This window comes from Tamandua tetradactyla, chromosome 8 (assembly GCF_023851605.1).
Source record: "Tamandua tetradactyla isolate mTamTet1 chromosome 8, mTamTet1.pri, whole genome shotgun sequence".
Taxonomy (NCBI): domain Eukaryota; kingdom Metazoa; phylum Chordata; class Mammalia; order Pilosa; family Myrmecophagidae; genus Tamandua; species Tamandua tetradactyla.
Genome location: NC_135334.1, coordinates 19032303 through 19052744, shown reverse-complemented (window position 1 = coordinate 19052744; position 20442 = coordinate 19032303). Strand labels below are relative to the sequence as shown.

The window sequence follows — 20442 nt, the reverse complement described above, 5'->3', positions numbered from 1 at the left end:
CTTTAGTTTCTAGGTTAGCCTTCCCCAGGTTCTTGACATGTTCCATTTTTCTTTTGCCTCTTCCCTTGGCTTATGCTGCTCTGTCCGTGGAGTCCTTCCATCCTTCAGCTGTGCTACATAAATCCTACTCTCTGCTACCTGAACTCTTTCCTTTATGAACTAAAATAATTGTGGTCTGTAACATGCAGTGTGATGTTTCATTGGACACTGCTTTGTCCTATTTGGTATTTTCTGCCTGTTGCTCTTACCTAAATGGTTTGTAAGTTCAAGAGCAAAGATTGTGTTCTGGGTTTTCCAATTTTACGGGCTTGTAGAACTAAGCACACAGTTGCACACAGGGCCTGAATAAATCCGTAACGATTGATGCATGGGAGAAATGGCCTGTGTCTTGTCTTCTGTGAGTCCCCCCAGTGCACATGTGGTACAGGATGGTTGTGGGGGAGTAGCCAAGGCTTGCATGCAGCTGTCTAAGATCAGACATGAAGAAGCGAGGGGAAGTAAGACTCACTAAGCACTCACGATGCAAAACCCTTTATACACATTCTCCCACTTAATCCTTTCATCAGCTCTATGGGATAAATATTCCTATTTCACCATTGAGGAACTTAAGCTTCAGAGTAGCTAAGTAACTTGCCACAGTTGAAGTTCTAGCAAAACAATAGACTGTGAATTTGCGCTCAGGTCTGGCTAGCTTCACTTTTGTATACTTAACTTTGTTTATAACTTTTATATACTCCCTTTGTGTAGTCCTGATTCTGAGACAGAGGCTGTGATGAGAATAGCCAGAGTCACCCAAGACTTCCTGGGGTAGACTTTGTCTTTCTCCCTGTTTATTTACCCACACAGGGCATACCCACCACGAACACGGAGTGATGTAAAGATCAGTGGGCTGTTAATTTATTTTAGGGTCTCTGATTGTGTGTGAACTTGTCTGTGCCTCACCCTTGCTGATATAACTGGTACATTCATGTTAGAGAAAGCAGATTGGAGCTCCCAGCTCCTACCCATCTTTTGTTCACCAAGGACGCGGGTATCTGACCCATGCTTTTTCCTCCACCATGATAACTGCCGTCGTCTGGCTGTCTTCACTGTCCTCGTGGGGGGGCCCTCCTGACACCCTGCCCCCCCCAAGTCTCCTTTCCTTGCTGTAGCTACTCCATCCTCTCTAATGTCAGGCCCACTCTGAGCTCAGAGCCCCCTGACCACATTGTCCCAACTCCTGCTTTGCGGCTGCCTGATTTATTCCCTGATTCCCATTCCATTTGCACTTGCCTCTTGATTCTCTTCTCTCTCCACCTCCATCCAGTTTATCAGGGCTCCCTTTCCTCTTCTACCCACACCCTCCCCTCTCTGGTCCTTCTGGCTGCTGAGCATGCGGGGGGTGGGTGTTGGGTTGGGGGACCACGCCACTATCTGGGACTTGGAAGTAATTTGCATATCCCTGATCCCCTCTTTCTCTGTTTCCACGACTCTTCCAATTTTGCACAGTTCTCTTCAAGCCCCCTGTCTTACCTGCCCCTGTGCTCTTGGTGAAAATGCTTTTTTATTGTTTAGAAAATGCTTTTTGATTCTACCTTGTAAAGAAAGTTTCTTCTCCTTCTTACCCTCCTGTTACAAGCTCCCTCAGCTTTCACCCTCCTGCCACAAGGTCCTTCAAATCCCCACTTCCCTGCTTCAGAATCCCTCAGTTTCCCATGTATGTGGGTTAGGACTAAGAATAGCTGCTTATAACAGGAAGGAACCGAGAGTAAAAGCAGTTCCACATCATTAATTTCTCTGTCAATTAAATGATGTTTGGCATTCAGCAGCCCAGGGCTTCTGTAGCAGCGGCCTGGTTTGATCCTGGCCTCCCGCCCTGCCATCTTCCGCATGTGGCATCTGAGTTCAAGGTCACCTCCTGGTCTAGGAGGAACCTCATCCACCATCTGAATCCCAGGCCGCAGGAAGGAAGAAGCACTCGCCCATCTTGTGATGAGCCACTGTTGAGACCCCATACATGTCAGTGGCCAGAACTTCACCCTGTGGCCACTTGTAACTTCATGCGAGGTGGGAAATGTAGACCTTTTTCCAGGTGGCAGTTCTCATTAAAAGTCAGGGTTCTACTGTGAAAGGAAGAGTGGGTATTTACAGGGAGGTTAGCATTGTCTGCCATCCGCCCTCCCTCCATATGCTTCCTGACTCCACACTCACTACAAACTCCCCCGGCTTTCCACCTCCCCCAGCACATCCGCTCAGTCCCCACATCCAGGCTGCCAACTGCTGGAGCTGCCACCTCCTCTCTTCCCTGACTCACGGTACATCTAGTATAGCACCTAGTGCTCTGTGCTTGCATCTTGTCTTTTATAATTACATCTATTTTTCTTCTCTTCTTGCCTCTCTCCAAGAATGAGCTCTTCGAGCACAGAGACCACATTCTGTCTCTCTCCATAGGTGCCGATGTAGCACCTAGCCACAATGGGCACCTCGTCCGTAAATGCTGATTGAACACATTTTGAACGAAAACGTTTCTCTGAGCTCATTTGCAGTGGTTCCCCAGATTTTAAATTAGGGATATGAGAAAGTAAGATCATTGACTAGTGAGTTGAGGTTGTTTTCCATTCTCTGTTTTTACCAGGTTTATGGTATTTTCTATGCTACATCCTTTCTCGACCTCTATCGCAACCCCAAGAGCTTCCGGACATCTGTGCACAACCAAACCGTCATCGTCAGTAGAGATGAGCAGTATTTGTTTCTGGTGAGTTTCTCCTACATGTAGTTTCTGTTCCTCAAGTGATGGTTTAATTTCTAGATTTCTGAGCTCAGAGAACCATAAGGTGAGGAGCTGGAGATGAACCTCTCATGTGTGCGCAGAGCAAAGCTCCTCCGCTTTGCAAGCATCAGGTTCCTGCTTGAACCGCAGTACAAGCAGCCACTTAAGCAACTGCAGCTCCCTTGGGGAGTATGAAGAGTCAGGTGACTGGGTCCCAGGAATGAATAAATCAAAAGCATTTGTGGGATTGCTATGAACTTAGCTCTCATACTTTTACATGTGTGCAAAGAAACATGTCAAAAGATTTGGCACACTGTTGTGTGTAATAGCAAAAGATTTGAAACAACTTAAATGTCTATAGAAGACTGGCTGGCTCTTCTATATGGCTAAGCCATGTGTTCTAGATATGGCTAAGCCATGTGTTCTAGTTTGCTAGCTGCTGGAATGCAACACACCAGAGATGGATTGGATTTCAATAAAAGGGGATTTATTTAGTTAGCATATAGTTCTTCAGAGGAAAGGCAGCTAACTTTCAACTGAGGTTCTTTCTTACATGGGAAGGCACACGGCGATCTCTGCTGGCCTTCTCTCCAGGCCTCTGGGTTCCAACAGCTTTCCCCGGGGTGATTCCTTTCTCTATCTCCAAAGGCCTGGGCTGAGTTGTGAGTGCTGAGATGAGGTATGCTGAGCTGCTTGGGCTGTGCTACATTGCACTCTCTCATTCAAGCACCAGCCAATTAAATCAAGCCTCATTCATTGCAGCAGGCACGCCTCCTAGCCAACTGCTGATGTAATCAGCAACAGATGAGGTTCACATGCCATTGGCTCATAGCCACAGCAATATAACTAGGCACCTTCACCTAGCCAAGTTGACACCTGACTCTAACTACCACACCATGCAAAAGAAGATTGGGCAACCATCCAAAAAAAATACAATTTCAAGTACCACTATAGAAAATCTCTGTTTTATTATTAAATGAAAGAAGCAAAAAGTATGATAGACTGGGTACTGCTTTTTAATTTGTGAAAAGATAAAGAAAAATAGCTACATGTACACACATACAAATATATGTATGATGTATATATGTGTGTATTTACACACATAGACACACACATCTGCTTATAGATTCTTAGGACATTACTGGAGTGAAGCCAAGAAATTGTTACCTGTGTTACCTATGGGAAAATGAATTAGAGATCTGGGGTAGGTAGGGAATTATATTTTATATCTTTTTGTACCAATTACATTGTTATTGGGTACATGTGTCACTATTTTGTTGAACAGTTAGTCAATTAAAGATTGTTCAAAGTCCATGCGGCATTTATTTTTCTGTACATGTTCTTGGGCCGTAGGTCCGAGTGGTGGTGCCCTACCTTGGACCGTCCTCTGACTATGTGGTAGTGAAGATGATCCCAGACAGCAGGCTTCCACCCCGCCATCTGCATGCCATACGTACAGGCAAAACCTCTGTTGTCATCAAGTGGGAATCGCCGTATGATTCTCCTGACCAGGACTTGGTGAGTGGGCCAGCCAGGAAATCTTGCTTGGGTTGGGGAGAGGAGAGGGTGGGGGTGGGTTCTATACTAGGGCAGGAAACATGGACCTGGTGTTGAGAGCTCAGCAGAGGTCTCTCTTCCATTTCTGTCTGGTTCTTGTAGGTGCCTCTTCTAATTGACATTTCTCCACTATGCCTGGCTGCCATATTGGCTTGTCTTTCCCTCTTCTCTGCCTTCTCACATCCTGTTCCCTGACCCTGTAAAACAGGGATTGGTGTAGTATGGCTTTCAGACCAAATTCTTCTGTTTTTGTAAATAAGGTTTTACTGGAACCAAACCACACCCATCTGTTTATGTATTATCTGTGACTGCTTTCATGCTACAAAGAACAGAGTTGAGTAGATTCAATGGAGACCATCATCTGACCTGCAAAGCCTGAAGTGATTGCTGCCTGATCCCTTAAAGAAAAAGTTTGCTGACCCTTGCTCTAAAAGAAGGGCCATTGGTCCTAGAAAATGGTTCCCCTTTTCCATTGTTCCAGACTTCCTGACCTCTCCCAGCTACCCCACGACTACCACCTACCCATGGGGTACTTGGCTTTAAATGCATGGTTGCTCTGGTAAATGCTAAAACTTCTCTTGACTCACCTCCCTGATGATTGAGTTTGTTGTACTTCCTACATAGCTTTATTTCCACCTTGTCCATATATGTAAGAATTACACTGGTAGGAAATAAGTATAACTTTTTGTCCTTTTGAGCTAGTATTGAACAGTATTATTCATTTTCTATCCACTCACAACATCCCTGAACTGTTGCCATGATGGAGATACAGAAGTTGGATTTTGATTTTGGGTTTTTCTTTGTCTGCTTCAACCTACCTGCTGATGTCACGATAGCTGTGGTTTTTACTAGAATTGTTGTTGTTGTTGTTTTTGCATCTGAATGATAATTCTATGTACAATTCTGGGGATGATTATTTATTATGAAATTGGGCATGGCTACCCCTAAGGCTTTCCAAATGACACAGCCAGGCTTTGGGGCTCAAAATATGGCCGCTGTGGATCACAGCCACTAATATTATTGTCCATCACTAAACTGCAGAGAGTAAAGAATGCAGATTGCCTGCTTATCATTGCAGTGTCTTTTTCTTGCTCCAGTTATATGCAGTTGCAGTTAAAGACCTGATAAGAAAGACCGACAGGAGCTACAAAGTAAAATCACGCAACAGTACTGTGGAATACACCATTAACAAGCTAGAACCTGGAGGGAAATACCATGTCATCGTCCAGCTGGGAAACATGAGCAAAGATTCCAGCATCAAACTGACCACAGGTGAGCAGGAGAGAGAGGAGAGGCCTTCTCACCCAGCAAGGCCCTTCACCCCGAGGCAGCTGGGAAGGCTCTAGACATGCATTTTCTATTAGGAAGTGCACAAGACAAACGTATACCATCCTTCAGAATCCACGCTGGGGTCGGGCAGGGAGTCTTGGCCATAGTGGGGTGGCCAGGGCACTGCAGCCTGGGGAGTGGCTACTGTTTCCCAGATTCTCTAAGTCTCTTATAGTCAATCCTCTTCTAGCTGCTTTTGACATTCCTAGGAGAGCCAAGGAGAAAGGCCCAAGGGAGTGAGGCAACGAAATTGAGTGAGTACCTGCTGCTAAGGCCAAGCATTGCACCTGTGAACCTGGTTTGAAGTCACAGTGGTTCCTTGTGGCATTAGGACATACAGAAATGGAGAGGGACCAGGAACTGGCTGGAGATTAAAGGGCCTTGCTGCCTTTAAGATTGGCTTGAACAGGTAGCAGGCTTGTTTATTTGGACAGCAGCACAGTCTCAGGTCTATTTGGGCCATGGGAGCAGTGGGCCTGGGGCATATGCACATGCCATCCAGTGCTCTGGCTTCAGGGAGAGCTCCTTACCCCTCCCTGAGGCCCCGAGGCTCCCAGGACAGTACTAAGGAGAACCAGAAAGGACCTGAATTAGAGCAGAGGCCCAGGCAGAGGCAGGCACACCAAGGAGGCTTTGAAACCATGGTCGTCCCAACCTTTGCTTTCTTTCCTCCCATCCTCACCCCATTTGTGTTTGGCCATTTATGGATCCATAGACTTCCAACTCAATACATCCAAATTTCTGGGCTAAAGGTGTAACAAGAACAAAAGTGCTGCCTGTCAAAGAGGATCAACTCCCCATCTGTATTAGTTAGGATTCTAGAGAAACAGAATCAACAGGGAACGCTCAGAAATATAAAATTTATAAAAGTGTCTCACGTGACCATGGGAATGCAGAGTCCAAAATCTGCAGGGCAGGCTGTGAAGCTGACAATTCTGATGAATGGTCTGGATGAACTCCACAGGAGAGATTTGCCAGCTGAAGCAGAAAGAGAGCCTGTCTCTTCTGAATCCTACTTTAAAGGCTTCGCGTGATTAGATTGAGCATCACTCATTGCAGAAGACACTCCCCTTGGCTGATTACAAATAGAATCAGCTGTGGATGCAGCTGATGTGATCATGATTTAATTCTGTGAAATGTCCTCATTGCAACAGACAGGCCAGCACTTGCCCAACCAGACAAACAGGTACCACCACTTGGCCAAGTTGACACACGAACCTGACCATGACACCATCCCTGGTCCTATGCCAAGCAGTATACGGGGTGGTTTTATTTCTTCCTTAACCCAGCCTCTCAAGGTTATTATTTCTCTTCCCTTTACAAACAAGAGAATGGAGGTTATCTGCTAACTGCATCTTATTTCATTTTTAATTTTCAGTTTCGTTATCAGCACCTGATGCCTTAAAAATCATAACAGAAAATGACCATGTTCTTCTGTTTTGGAAAAGTCTAGCATTAAAGGAAAAACATTTTAATGAAAGCAGGGTAAGTCCATCCCTCATTCTCAATGACTTTAGAAATTGAATTGAATGTTGTTTTAGAGATGAGCTCCCTCGCAGCACTCCTGTACTGATAGAGTAAAAAAAAAAACCAGCAAAAAAGAAAGGAAGTGAACTTGAGAATTAAAGCACCGTTTTTCTGTGGGATTGCTAATTAGTGAAATGTTTATACTGCCCATTAAAGATGAGAATCTCTACACTCAGCACTTTACAGTCCTGAACTTGTCTTCCCCTGAAAGAAATGGAAATGGACTGGAGCCCTCACTGATTCCCGAAGCTGATGGGGCCTAGCGTCCAAACCGAGAGCCCTACTGTCCCTAAACCCTCTGTGAAGCAGTGTTGGGTAGCTTCGGTGTAGGAACGCAGGCCTGCCCTCTCAACCTGCCATCTCACCAGTCTCTTTCATTCTAGAGAAATTAGAGGGAACAGGAAGTACTTGCAGATACTGTACTCTGTTGGCATAATGAAAACTCTTGTTGTTTTATTTACAGCCACAGCCAGTTACTGTATTCACAACAGGAAATAGAGAAAAAGAGCTGAGACCTGGGAGTAGATTGGCTTGATTGACAGCAAAGCATTAGTGAAACAGAAACACAAGGAATGAGCTGTACCTAGAAGTACAGTGTAGACAAACAGCTCTGCCGTTCAGAATAATCAAAGGGTAATGCCAAAAACAAAACTGAACAAAAACTAGAAAATTCTCACAACTCCATGAGGATTCTCACAGTTCTCACAACTATGACATCTAAATGGTTTATATTGTTAAATATAAGGAGAATTTTCAAATCAATTAAAATCATGAGTACTCTAATTTTGAAAAGGCACAGAAGGCTAAGTAAAAAATTCCAGCAGCTGTTAAAAAAAAAAGGAAAATGAAAAACTAACCTCACCAGTAATTTAAACAACAAAGAGATAGCACTTTCATGTTAAACTGGCTAAGATTCTTTTTTTTAAGTGGTGGTGACTATTGCCACTATTGGCAATAGTTGAAGAAATCGGTGTTCTGGGAATATAAATTGGCTCAATCTCTGGCTCAATTACATTTTCAGTAATATGTATCAAAAACCTTAAAAATGTTCACACCCTTTGACCCAGCAATTCTTGGAATTTAACTCAGGAGCTAAGGTGAATAAAGAATTTATGTTCAAGGCTATTCAGGACAGCGTAATTTATGATAGCGAGAAATATGAACCCATCTAAATGCCCCACATTGGGGGCCTGGTTAAATTATGGGTGACTGATACTTATATAATTCAATTCTTTTTCTTTATACCTTTATATATTTTGTAAATATTCTTCACTACACATATGTTAGATGAAAAATAATAAGTTCTAGTTTTTATAAAACACTGCAGGGATGGGATTCGCAGCAGGTGATACTAGGAGGTCTGGTTTGGAAGCCAGTTGACATCAAGGGATCCTTCCTGGGTACAGAAGCCCAGCTTTTAAGTTGGGTTTCCAAGTCAGAATTCCATTCTTCTGAGAGGGTCCTGACATAGACATGACATGTGTTTCTTCCCTCCTGTTGACCTTATTGGGAGCTCAGAAAAGGGCAGATTAATGGAATGGGGACAAACATCAAAATTATGAACTAGAGCCTAGTATGTGGCTGGGACATAAGGCATGAAGTCTGGTTCTTTTTGGAGTGGGGGTGTGGGGGTGGGAGGCAGGTGACCTCAGTAACCTTGACACTGGAATGCTTGGAGATAAGCAGAGAAGTCTGGTTGTCCACCTTGTTCCCAGCCAGCATCCTGAGTCATGGCTCTCCCAAGAGTGATTCATCCCAGCACAGGAGCCAGGACACTTCCTGAGACATTCTGAGGAGAGATGATTTCATATTCTCCTCTGGTGAATAGAAGCCTGAGCCTGCTGAAGTGCTTCTTATTTCAAGGCCAGATTGAGGCTGAGATCAGCTTGAGGGGCCAGAAGGCAGGAGACAAGAAGCGAGCTGTGTTGGACAATGGTCTTCCTACCCATTGTTCTGAAAAGAAATGTCCTGTCTTTTCTAATACCAAATTCTTCCCCTTTCTTACCCCACTGCTAGAGTCCACTGTGACCTCAACTTATTGTTAGTCAAATCCCAGTATAGCAAACTATTGCTGAATTGTCCAGAGTCCTTTGTGCTATTTAATATTGTTTGGGGACTAGTAGATGGCTGACGGGAGCTTTGAGCACGTACCCAAATATTTATTAAAATGGCTTTTGTTAGTACCACCCTTGTCGTTTCCACTCTTTAGCTCAACGAATGTATCAGTTATTTGGGATGTGAAAATTCCCATTTTCTGAATCCTGTGTCTCAGTGGTAATGTATGAAGAACTAGTAAGGAACTCAGAGTGATGTTTTATCATCTGTAAAAGCCTACAATAAGGACCTCGTGTAAAGTTGCAACCCCTGATAGAAATTGTCAGACTCCTGATTCAATTTCCTGAGCTATCTTTCTGTGTGTGTGTTTTCAGGGCTACGAGGTACACATGTTTGATAGTGCCATGAACATCACGGTTTACCTGGGGAATACTACTGACAATTTCTTTAAGATTTCCAACCTGAAGATGGGTCATAATTACACTTTCACTGTCCAAGCCAGATGCCTTTTTGGCAGCCAGATCTGCGGGGAGCCTGCTGTCCTGCTCTTTGATGAATTGGGATTTGGTGAGTCTGTGGCTGCCAACTTCTGTCTTCTGGGGAAATATCAAGGTTGTAGTATGGTTTCATGAGCATGGAGCTTTCCAAAGTGCACTTAAAATATGCTCTCAGCTCAAAAAAAATGTAATGTATGTGTCATTTAATCAGTTGCTAGTTTATTTAACAGATACTTTTTGAGCCAGGCAAAGTGCAAGGAGCTGGAATTGCAAAGGTGACTGTATTCTGAATGCAAAACTCAGTTGTCAGGAGGAAGGCTGATGGGTTTTTATTTATAAAGGGGTCCTACTGGGTAAGCACTAGGGTAATAAGAGATTGGTAATACATTTTTTCAATGCAGTTTTATTGAGAGATAGTCACATAGCATAATCACCATCCAAAGTATACAATCGCTGGTTCACTGTATCATTATATAGTTGTGCATACAGCCCCATGACAAAATTTAGAACATTTTCATTACTCTAGAAAAGAAATAAAAAGAAAACGCTAATCCTTCCATATTCCTTGCTCCCCCCATATGATTGACCCCCCCCCCCATATTATTGACCCAAAGTATTGGTGTGGTGCGTTTGTTACTGTTGATGAAAAAGTATTAAAATATTACTGTTAACTATAGTCCAAAGTTTACAATAGGTTCATTTTTTCCATGTATTCCTCTATTATTAACTCTTCTTAATAGTATCGAACTTTTAAATATTTGTGCAGTTAAGCATGGGCATTATCTACCACGGGATTCACTGTTACACATTTCCATGTTTTAACCTCCAACTTTCCTTCTGGTGGCATACATGACTCTACACGGGTGGTACATTTTTTTGTAGAACTTCTCAGAGCCTCTAACCTGCTGCAGTGCCCTTGATTCTCCAGTCATGGTGGCACTGACTTAGTAGCCCTCCTCTTCCTCTTAGATGTCAGCCTCAGATCAGAACTTGGTTTGACCTGGCAGCTCTGACTAATGGACAGTCACAGATACAAGCACTGGTGCATGCTGGTGGCAGATGAGAGAATATTCCATTTACCCAGAAAGTAATCTCCACTTACAACATCCTAGCTTGGTCAGGAGTTCATGAAACATTTGTTACTGGTCTTTTTAGTTCCACTTACTCCAAACCAAGAACTAATCAGGGATCAAGCCACAATCTTGCCTTAGAATGTGTTCTGCTGGAATACTTATCTTGGAGCCTCCCTAAAAAAGGGGAAGCATTGAAAATCACAGCCCCTTTCAGGACTCATGGAGTATATTAACACAGTAGAGGCTCGGGAAGTCCTATAAAAAAATCAGGCAACCCAACTCTTGTTAACCTAGCTGGGATTGAGGTATATTCACACAGCATAGGCACCATCCGAAGTATACAATCACTGGTTCGCTGTGTCATCATATAGTTGTGCTATGGCCCCATGACCAAATTTAGAACCCGTTGTAAACTGTGGACTATGGTTAACAGTAATATTTTTTTTATTAATTTTTAAATTTTTTTTAAATACTAGAAAACACCAAACAAATGCAAACATTCATAACTTTTGATGATCCCAGTTCTACATATATAATCAGCAATTCACAATATCATCACATAATTGCATATTCATCATCATGATCATTTCTTGGAACATTTGCATCTATTCAGAAAAAGAAACAAAAAGAAAACAGAAAAAAATTCATACATACCGTACCCCCCATACCTCCCCCTCACTGATCACCAGCATTTCACTCTAAATTTATTTTAACGTTTGTTCCCCCTATTATTTATTTTTATTCCATATACTCGTCTGTTGATAAAGTAGATAAAAGGAGCATCAGACACAAGGTTTTCACAATCACATAGTCACATTGTGAAAGCTATATCATTATATAATCATCTTCAAGAAACGTGGCTACTGGAACACGGCTCCACATTTTCAGGCAGTTCCCTCCAGCCTCTCCACTACATCTTGAATAACAAGGTGATATCTGCTTAATGCATAAGAATAACCTCCATGATAACTTCTCGACTCTGTTTGGAATCTCTCAGCCATTGACACTTTATTTTGTCTCATTTCTCTCTTCCCCCTTTCAGTCAAGAAGCTTTTCTTAAGCCCTTGGTGCTGAGTCTCAGCTCATTCCAGGATTTCTGTCCCACATTGCCAGGAAGGTCCACACCCCTGGGAGTCATGTCCCACGCAGACAGGGGGAGGGTGGTGAATTTGCTTATTGTGTTGGCTGGAGAGAGAGGCCACATCTGAGCAACAAAAGAGGTTCTCTTGGGGGTGACTCTTAGGCCTAATTTTAAGTAGGCTTGACCTATCCTTTGTGGGGTTAAGTTTCATATGAACAAACCCCAAAATTGGGGGCTCAGCCTATAGCTTTGATTGTTCACAGTGCTTGTGAAAATATCAAGAATTCAACTTGGGGAAGTTGAATTTTCCCCCTTTCTCATCATCCCCCGAAGGGGACTTTGCAAATACTTTCTTATTCACTGTTGAAATCACTCTGGGATTTATCGGGGCATCACTCTGGACAAACCAACAAAATCTCATGTCCTACTCAAAGTTCCATGTACTTATGGTGTTCACTTAAGCTGGCTACATAAGTTATATTAGGAAATGCACTAGTCAAAATATAAATTTCGTACCAAATAAACATTTTTTGCTTTAGTCTCACACATAAGGTAAAATTTAAAAATATTAATTACCATCTATTTTCAGCACCTGGCAGTAATGACATTCCTTTGTTCTTCCTCATGCAAAAACATTTTTTAAATTTAACAGTAATATTTTAATACTCTTTCATCAACAATAACAAATATATCACTCCAATACCATGGGTCATTAATATGGGGGGATAAGGAATATGGGGAGATCAGCAGTTTTTTTTTTATTTTCATTTCTTTTCTAGAGTAATGAAAATAGTAATTCCAAATAGAACCTTACAGAACGCCATATAAATAATGACATGTACTTCTTATAAATCTGCTTGGAAAAAAAGTGTTGGAGGACACCTGTGAGCCAAGTTCACCAGGCAGAAAGACTCTCTTGGTTAGACCTCTTGGCCTCCATCTTGCCCCCCAGTGGTCACCTTCCCCTGGGAAGTGGGGATTCAGGGTGGGAACTCACTAACTCCTATTGCCTCCACCATCTCTTTATTGCTCCAGCCTAAAGCATTCCCTTAACTTAACATTGCAGTTGAAATTAGGTTGGGGACACAGTGCATAAGATTTGGCAATAGTTTTTTCCTAGTGATGATATAATGAAAGAGATATAAACGAATAAGTGAATACCGAGTTGTTTGATTAGGGCATATGAGAAATGGCTTTTCTCTGGCCCATCTTTACAAGTGTCCTGCCAGGATGGCTTTCTGGGCAGCTGCAGAGCTGAATCCACGTGGCAGAGGCCTTGCCTACGTTTCCTCCACCCATACTGGGCAGCAGCCTCAACTGTCTTGAGGTTCCTCTTGGAGACCTGAGAGCAAGCAGATTCCCTTCTGCTTCCCTAGATAGGAAACTGCCTCCAAAGTTCCATTTTCTTGCCTTAGGTTCATCCTTTTCCCAGGATTTTTTTTCACATGGGCAGGCACCGGGAATCGAACCCCTAGGTCCTTTGGCATGGCAGGCAAGCGTTCTTGCCGCTGAGCCACCGTGGCCCATTTTCCCAGGATTTTTGATATGAAAAGTTCACTTCTTTCAAGGAGACCAGCCCCCAACCCCCAGCAGGGCATGGCTTTGCCCTACAACCCCAGTCATACAAATCTATGAGTAAATCATATCATAAAGCTAGCTATTTGTTGAAGACAATGGGGAAGGTATTATCGCTATGTTTTAAGCACCTGAGTGGCTTTGCCCTGATTTAAAAAATGTTAAACGCACATGGAAAGGTTATCCTTCTCTTTTTTTAAAAATTTAAGTGAAAAAAAAAATCTCACAAAACCTCATGAGCTGTTAAGTCAGTATTCTAGTGAAGGAATCTTGTTTGTATCCCTTAATGGAGCTTCAGGTAATTGCAATTCAGAGCGAATTTGTGCCAAGTAGGGGGAAATAATTGCAATCTCGTTAATTAATGGTCTGATTTCACATCCTCTTATGTAAGGCAAGCAAGTGGTCTTAAGTAATAATGCTAATGAAATCAATGTTGATACCCCAACAAAGGTCTCCCTTCCAAGAGATTAAAGAACCAACAAGGCAGTGATTAGGAGGCTAATGTAATTACCGTATTTGCATGCGCAAAGCCGTGGTCTACGGGCTCTGTGGCAGGCAGGCAGCAAGCGTCCGGGGCGTCACACGCAGAGCCATGTCGCACCAGGCGGGCGGTCTCGGGAGCTGTTGCAAACCCTTAGCCCTTTTGGTGGGCAGGGCCTGGTGGGGCCGTCTGGTCCGTTCTACCCTCAGGCGGCAGGCTCATTGGTCGGGCTCTTGCTTTGGCAGGTGGGGATGTGTCCTCATCTCAGGCCACCCGATCCACCGATGTGGCTGCCGTGGTGGTGCCCATCTTGTTCCTGGTCCTGCTGAGCCTGGGGGTCGGATTTGCCATCCTGTACACAAAGCACCGGAGGTTGCAGAGCAGCTTCACAGCTTTCGCCAATAGCCACTACAGCTCCAGGCTGGGGTCAGCGATCTTCTCCTCTGGGGATGATCTGGGTAAGTGGGGCAGGGGATATTGGCTCTTCCTCCCGGCGTGGACCCACACAACGCCAGTGAGTTGATTAGGAAATACCTGCCTTCAGTCCATCTTTTGACGCTGGAGCCTTTATATCAGATTAATTTCATCAGTCAATGATCAATTCCTCTGCTTTGGGTTAAATCGGTTGGAGTCCATAACTTTTTACTTTCTCCCAAACTGAAATACCGGCAGTAATCTCTTCGACAGTAGCATTCTGACCTGAGACAGGGAACAGTTAGTTCTGCAGAGGAACTGGTGGGTGCTAGCTTGCCTGGCACAGTAGGATGGATGGGAGCATCCTGGGCTCTGAATACTCCAAAATTTGGGGAAATTGCCAAGAGTCTCCAGCCTGCCTCTCATAGTCCTTTGAATATCTCTGGAGATGCGAGTCAAGATAAAAAGTAACACTTTCCCAGTCAGCTTCTTTCAAATGATACCCCTCCCCTCTTGATATTTTTCTTTCCAATTGCTCTTGCAACCTCACCAGCCATTCTTTTAGGTATCAGAAACATAGAATGAGAAAAAAGAAGGAAATATCCCTTTTAGGAATGCCTGTATACTCTGATTATTAAATGCTAATATAGCTAGAAGACTACTTAATGTTAAAGATGGTTATGGTTAAAAGGCTTTTCCAAGCTCATATACCACTGAATATGAGTTTATATATTTATTTTTTCAATAAAATTAGCTTTAATTATTTTTCTTCGGGTATAAAGACACTTATGTATTGTCAGTCACTGGCCATTTGATGTTAGTTCTGTTCCATTTTCTGTCAGTTTCCTTTTTTGCTTAGTAAGCAAGCACCTGCCCTGCCTTGCATGAATGGGGTAGGTTCTTTGCTTCTGCTGTTGGGGACAAAACGAGTGGACTCGTGGCACCATACAGTAACCCCAGAAGGTGGGTCGGCTCTTAGCCGGCCAGGAAGGGAAAACTATTAGTCTGGGAAGCTGTCTTTAAAAAGCTAAAAGCCCTCCAGAATCCTTTTCCTCAGAACAGTGGGAATTCAAAGGAAAAGCAGACAGTGAAGTTAACTGTGCTAATTTAGGGTGTAGATAACCCAAACTGGAAAATCCAAACTACCTATTTAGCTTTTGGATAGGTAATAAGGTTCTTCTTCCCAAAAGATTTACTTTCCTTATTTAAGCTTAAGTTACCATTAAAAAGACGTGGCCACCCATTGCTGGAAAGAAGGTGACTCAAGAATGGCAGAGAGAGAGAAGCTGGGCTAGGTTTCAGAATTGACTGTTAACGCTTGGCGAGCCGAGCTTGTTGGCTATTGATTAGGATGGTGGGAATGGTGGAGGGAATGGACATTGGGGTGGAATGGGAGGTGGGCAGAAGTCCGCTGGAACTCACCCAGGACTAACTGTTTTGCCTTTAGGGGAAGATGATGAAGATGCTCCTATGATAACTGGATTTTCAGATGACGTCCCCATGGTGATAGCCTGAAAGAGCTTTCCTCACTAGAAACCAAATGGTGTAAATATTTTATTTGATAAAGATAGTCGATGGTTTATTTTAAAAGATGCACTTTGAGTTGCAATATGTTATTTTTATATGGGCCAAAAAAAAAAAAAACAAAAGCAAAAAGAAAAACAAAGGAAAGAACCGAATGAATAAACTTTGTGGTGATCAACTGTGAACTTCAAACCAGGTTGATTTTAGTAACCAAATTGCTTTGATCTGACATTGATGTAGTCTTACAGGGCTGTGCTTGCTGGCATGCTTTTAAGTCTGTGAGATAATTTTGGTTCAACAAATTGGCCACTCTTTATTTTTTTCTAAAACACAGAAATATATTTAATAGAATCTTCAAGAGAGGTTGATGGGTGGAATCCCTTCTCCTTGAAGGTGTGATCAAATTTTGACTTTTGTTTGGGTTTCGTTTATATTAACTTGTTTGGGTGTATTATGGGGGAAGGTTCTTTGATGTTGTTTTGTTAATTTATTGGGACTGTTTGAGGCCAGGATTTAGTGGGCAGCTAACACTGCACATGTTAGGAACCCCTGTACCATAGAGTTGGGGAGTGGGGAACAGAAGAATTTTTGTTGCCATTCCAGAAACAATCCACTTTCACTCACTACTGTATCACATAATGGCATTTGACAGGAGAGAACATTGAGTCATTGCCCAGTCTCAGTTAAATGGAGCCACAGCTTGGGAAACCTGGTAAGCCACCAGCTTTCTCTCTCTTATGTTCATATATGGATATTACTGTATATGCCTCTGTACAAGATGTAGCTTTGAAAGCTACAAAATGATAACACTGCTTTATTATACACTGGTAGAATTGTCATTGCAAAAAATTCCTCTAGTTGTGACAGAGAGTTCTCAGATCTGTAGATCTGTGTCATGACACATCATATGTGCTAACAGAGATACACTGGCAAATCTAGAACCTATATTTTGCATTGTAGAGATATATTTTCTTTAATTTACCATTGAAGAATCTCAATTTTTCTATTTGTGTTGAGGTGGCCACTTGTTGTTCTTCAAAATCCATACTGCTGTATGCAGTCATTTTGAATTGGGTCAGTGCCTTCTCTCTTTTTTCTTTTCCTCCACCTTCCCATCTCCTGCCTTCCACCCATTCGAAATAGACAGTTGCTATTCACTCTCAAAGAGATACGGGAAATCTACAAAGTCTTGAGTACTGAGACCTGTAGTAATAGCCACACTAGAGTTGGTCTTTTTATTACCTTTGCAAAATATGCCATGCTTTTTCTCCTGCCTTGAAAATGTCACCCTGTGTTCAAATCATGGCCACGGGCCAGTTATGCAGAACCCACTGTGGACTGATGGCCACTCCTTAGATTTAGTGGTGTAGGGACCAGAGTCCAGCATTGTTGTGACTGTGCCGGATGCTGTCAGCCCAGCCACGCAGCAGTGAGCCCTGGGACTATTCCAAAGTCATGCCTCTGAATGTGTAGCCTTTATATGCAAGCTTCCTGAAGCCTCCATTTCCCCTCGATGCAATGTATCACCTTCTCACAAGTATTTGGTTTCTTTTAACCAAAAGTATCATTCTTGGGTGAGAATCTAGCTTCGTTCTTCCTAAGGATTGTTTGGAAAATGAAAAAAGAGCCAAGTAAAATATTTAGTTTTTAATTTTTATTTATATTGTGTGTAGATGAAGAGTATTTTAGACTGTAGAACTTTATGCCACTAGAGTAAGGCTCTCTCTCTTTTTTAACAAGAGGTGGTAAAAAGTGAGCCTACTTCCAGCATATTTTCTCCTCTTTCTATCACTTGCCTTTTTTATGTTTTAAAGACTGGAATTTCATTGGCTTTATCTTGACTTTCCTTGGAGTTTTCTTTTTTTTTTTCTTTTACCACCACCCTTTTAATAAGCTTTTTAAGAAGCTGAAAGGTGAATAATCTAGTGGGAGGAAAGTCATTTAATTGAACCACTAGAAAGTCTATTTTCTCCTCTTTTTCTGCCAGCCTTTTGGTGGCATTTGTAAAATGTTGATGTAAAAGGCTCTGAGAAATTGTTTTCCATTATTCCATAGGCAAGATTTTTTATAGCGCATATGTCTCCAGTTGGCAACTGGAGAAATTTTTGAGAATCAAGTTCTAGTTCCCAGTGCCTCCCAATGCTTAGTACATAGTACTGTATAGACTGGAAAATGCCACTGTGCTGTATGGGAAAAAGCAGCCTTTTAGGGCTAGAGTATTTTATATAAACAGAAGAGCTAAGTTCCTGAGGACTAAGCTAGATAGATGCAGCTATGTGTAAATTGTATATTTTTATGAACTTTTGAAGCACGCACTCTCTTTTTTTCTCTCTGCATCGTTTTGTGGGGTCTTGATGTATCCGTGCCATCTGCTGGAATCCAGAGGTTGGCGTGACATTAGAAAATGAAAACAAAACTCCGTCCAGCCTTTGAAGGTGACCAGTCTTCACTGTGCCCAGTTGGAGCCCTTGGTTGTTTTTGAAGGAAGAGCTTTCGTACCTCCTTGGAAGTGGCCACTTCTGTAGTTCACTCTGTGGAGGGAAAAGAGTTTCTTCTCTCCCAGGGTACAACACAATATCAGAGGCCCACATCCATGTGGACCACAGTGGACCACTAATGGACCATTAAAATTTGGTGGGCAGGCAGATTGCATATGAGAGTTCTTTGGAAGCCAGTTTTGCTCCTTTATGTATTGACTGCCCCTTGAGAGTACTGCAGAGAAGGCCAGGGAGAACCCCCATCTACACAGACCTGTTTCCAGAGAGCTGGAAAGCTGGGTACATAGTTTTGATGCTGGTTCACTGGTTGAAACTTCTGACTGATGGAAAAAGGGGGTTCTGAAGGGCTGATTCCACCTCTGGTAGCATCCCTAAGGATGTTTGGGTGGAACAGATGCAAGACACAACAGCTTCCTTTTCTCCCCTGCCCATTGTGTGTGGTTCAATAGATTAAGCTCTTGTTTTCAATGTAGAGAACATAACTGTTTCTCAAAGCAGTGGCCATTTGGGGGACAACTGGGGAGAGTGATGGTCTGATTTGGTCCTTACAGGTAAACACCCACTTGACATTTGGAGAGTCCTGCCTTTAGATATCCATGCAGTGGTCACTCCATCTAGTGGGATGTTTCCAGGACTTCCTTAAGGGTAGAAATCCCATTCTGTCACCCCCTGTCAGAAAGTTACGGTGAATCCCTAAGAAGAATTTTCTGTGTTCGGCAGAGTTGGGGGTCCCTCAGAGAAGGGATGGAGGGATACAACCAAACTGAACACCACCTCCATATCAATTTTAGGAACTGACTCCAAAACTCGGTGCAGAATCTTCACTTGGGATTGTATCTTGGCATTCCTACATGTTATTTTTCTTAACTGGAGTGTGTGCTGCCTTTCAGGTACAATTTTTGTGTAATAAAGCCAGTGCATTAAGTTTATATATACTAATTTCTATGCAAGACTGAGATATGGAATAGAAAGCAAGAGATATGTACTGTTGGGTACATGGACAGCATGTGTTCAGAAGAGGTCCCACCACCCAACGTGAGTTGAGGGAGGATAGGTCGTAGATATGTTTCTACCCACTAATGCTGAGCAGCCATAGTACGGATTAAATCATCAGAGCCAAGTAACCCAAGAATGGTATCAGTTTCATGTGTAGAAGCTTGAGTGGGATAAACATGAATGCTGAAGTGGAACATTATTCTCAGATATTCCATGTCACTTATCATTTAAAGACTCTTAATATGAATTATTAGAAACTTTAGGCAAAATCAAAAGTATTTGCAGCGAGATAAAGGCCTAGTCTGCTCTTATTTAAAGTGAAACACTGTATACTTGTTTCTCTCCAAAGTGAAATTTAGGTATTTATAATTTCAATTGCCTTGATAAGTTTTCAAGTCACTGATTTCTGCTGAAGATTTTACTATATTGTTGCACAATTTTAAGATGATTTTGTCTCAATGTCTACTTTTTTCACTGAATAAAAATTTAACTGGGTCAAGAAAACATCTGTTTAAAACTCCACTTTCTTTGCGTGACCTGAGTTGTTATTTTGAGTGCAATAAAGATGGTTAATACAGTCTCTGAACACCATTTGATTGGTCTATCTTAGAAGAATGCTTATTTCATCAGTGAGAGAACACTTTAAACCTGGAATAATTTTGTTAGTAACGAGCTGATGTCACAGGACGGGCCCTTGAAGAACAAGATGTCTTTGTGTTGGCCGTGGAGTGGGGAGGTGTGTTGGTGGTGGCTGTGTTGAAGTAAATAGAATTATTCCGTAGGGGCAGTTACTAAAGTGCCTCCTTTGAACCTGTAACTACACGTGCCAAGAAACAATTGGCTAAGAAGGCCATGTTCAAATCAAAGAGAATAAAGCATAGCAGTAAAAAGATCGTCCAGGAGGTTTCCATAGCAAATGAAGTCTTGGGAAGAATGCTGCCCTTAATGTGTAAGTAAGTGAATGGTAAGTGCATCTGTAAGCGAGGATTAGAGAACGTGAAACTGGGTGAGTGGGGACAGACTTTTTAAATTTAGTGGGTCTTCTAGTTTGCCACTTTTGTTTAGATATTGACCCAAAATGAAACT

General features: G+C 42.5%; 1 protein-coding gene across 3 annotated transcripts in view; it reads left to right on the top strand.

Annotated features, from left to right (window-relative positions):
• The window catches only part of SORL1 (sortilin related receptor 1), a 180985-nt gene extending 165055 nt beyond the window's left edge, over positions 1-15930 (top strand). For all 3 annotated transcript variants that reach the window (XM_077112638.1, XM_077112637.1, XM_077112639.1), the window contains exons 42-48: positions 2615-2734; positions 4103-4267; positions 5404-5578; positions 7014-7120; positions 9592-9784; positions 14170-14382; positions 15786-15930. In XM_077112638.1, coding sequence (XP_076968753.1) covers positions 2615-2734; positions 4103-4267; positions 5404-5578; positions 7014-7120; positions 9592-9784; positions 14170-14382; positions 15786-15853 — 1041 coding nt within the window. In that variant the 3' untranslated portion in view covers positions 15854-15930. The remainder of the gene's footprint in view (positions 1-2614; positions 2735-4102; positions 4268-5403; positions 5579-7013; positions 7121-9591; positions 9785-14169; positions 14383-15785) is intronic.
• The last annotated feature ends 4512 nt before the right edge of the window (positions 15931-20442 follow it).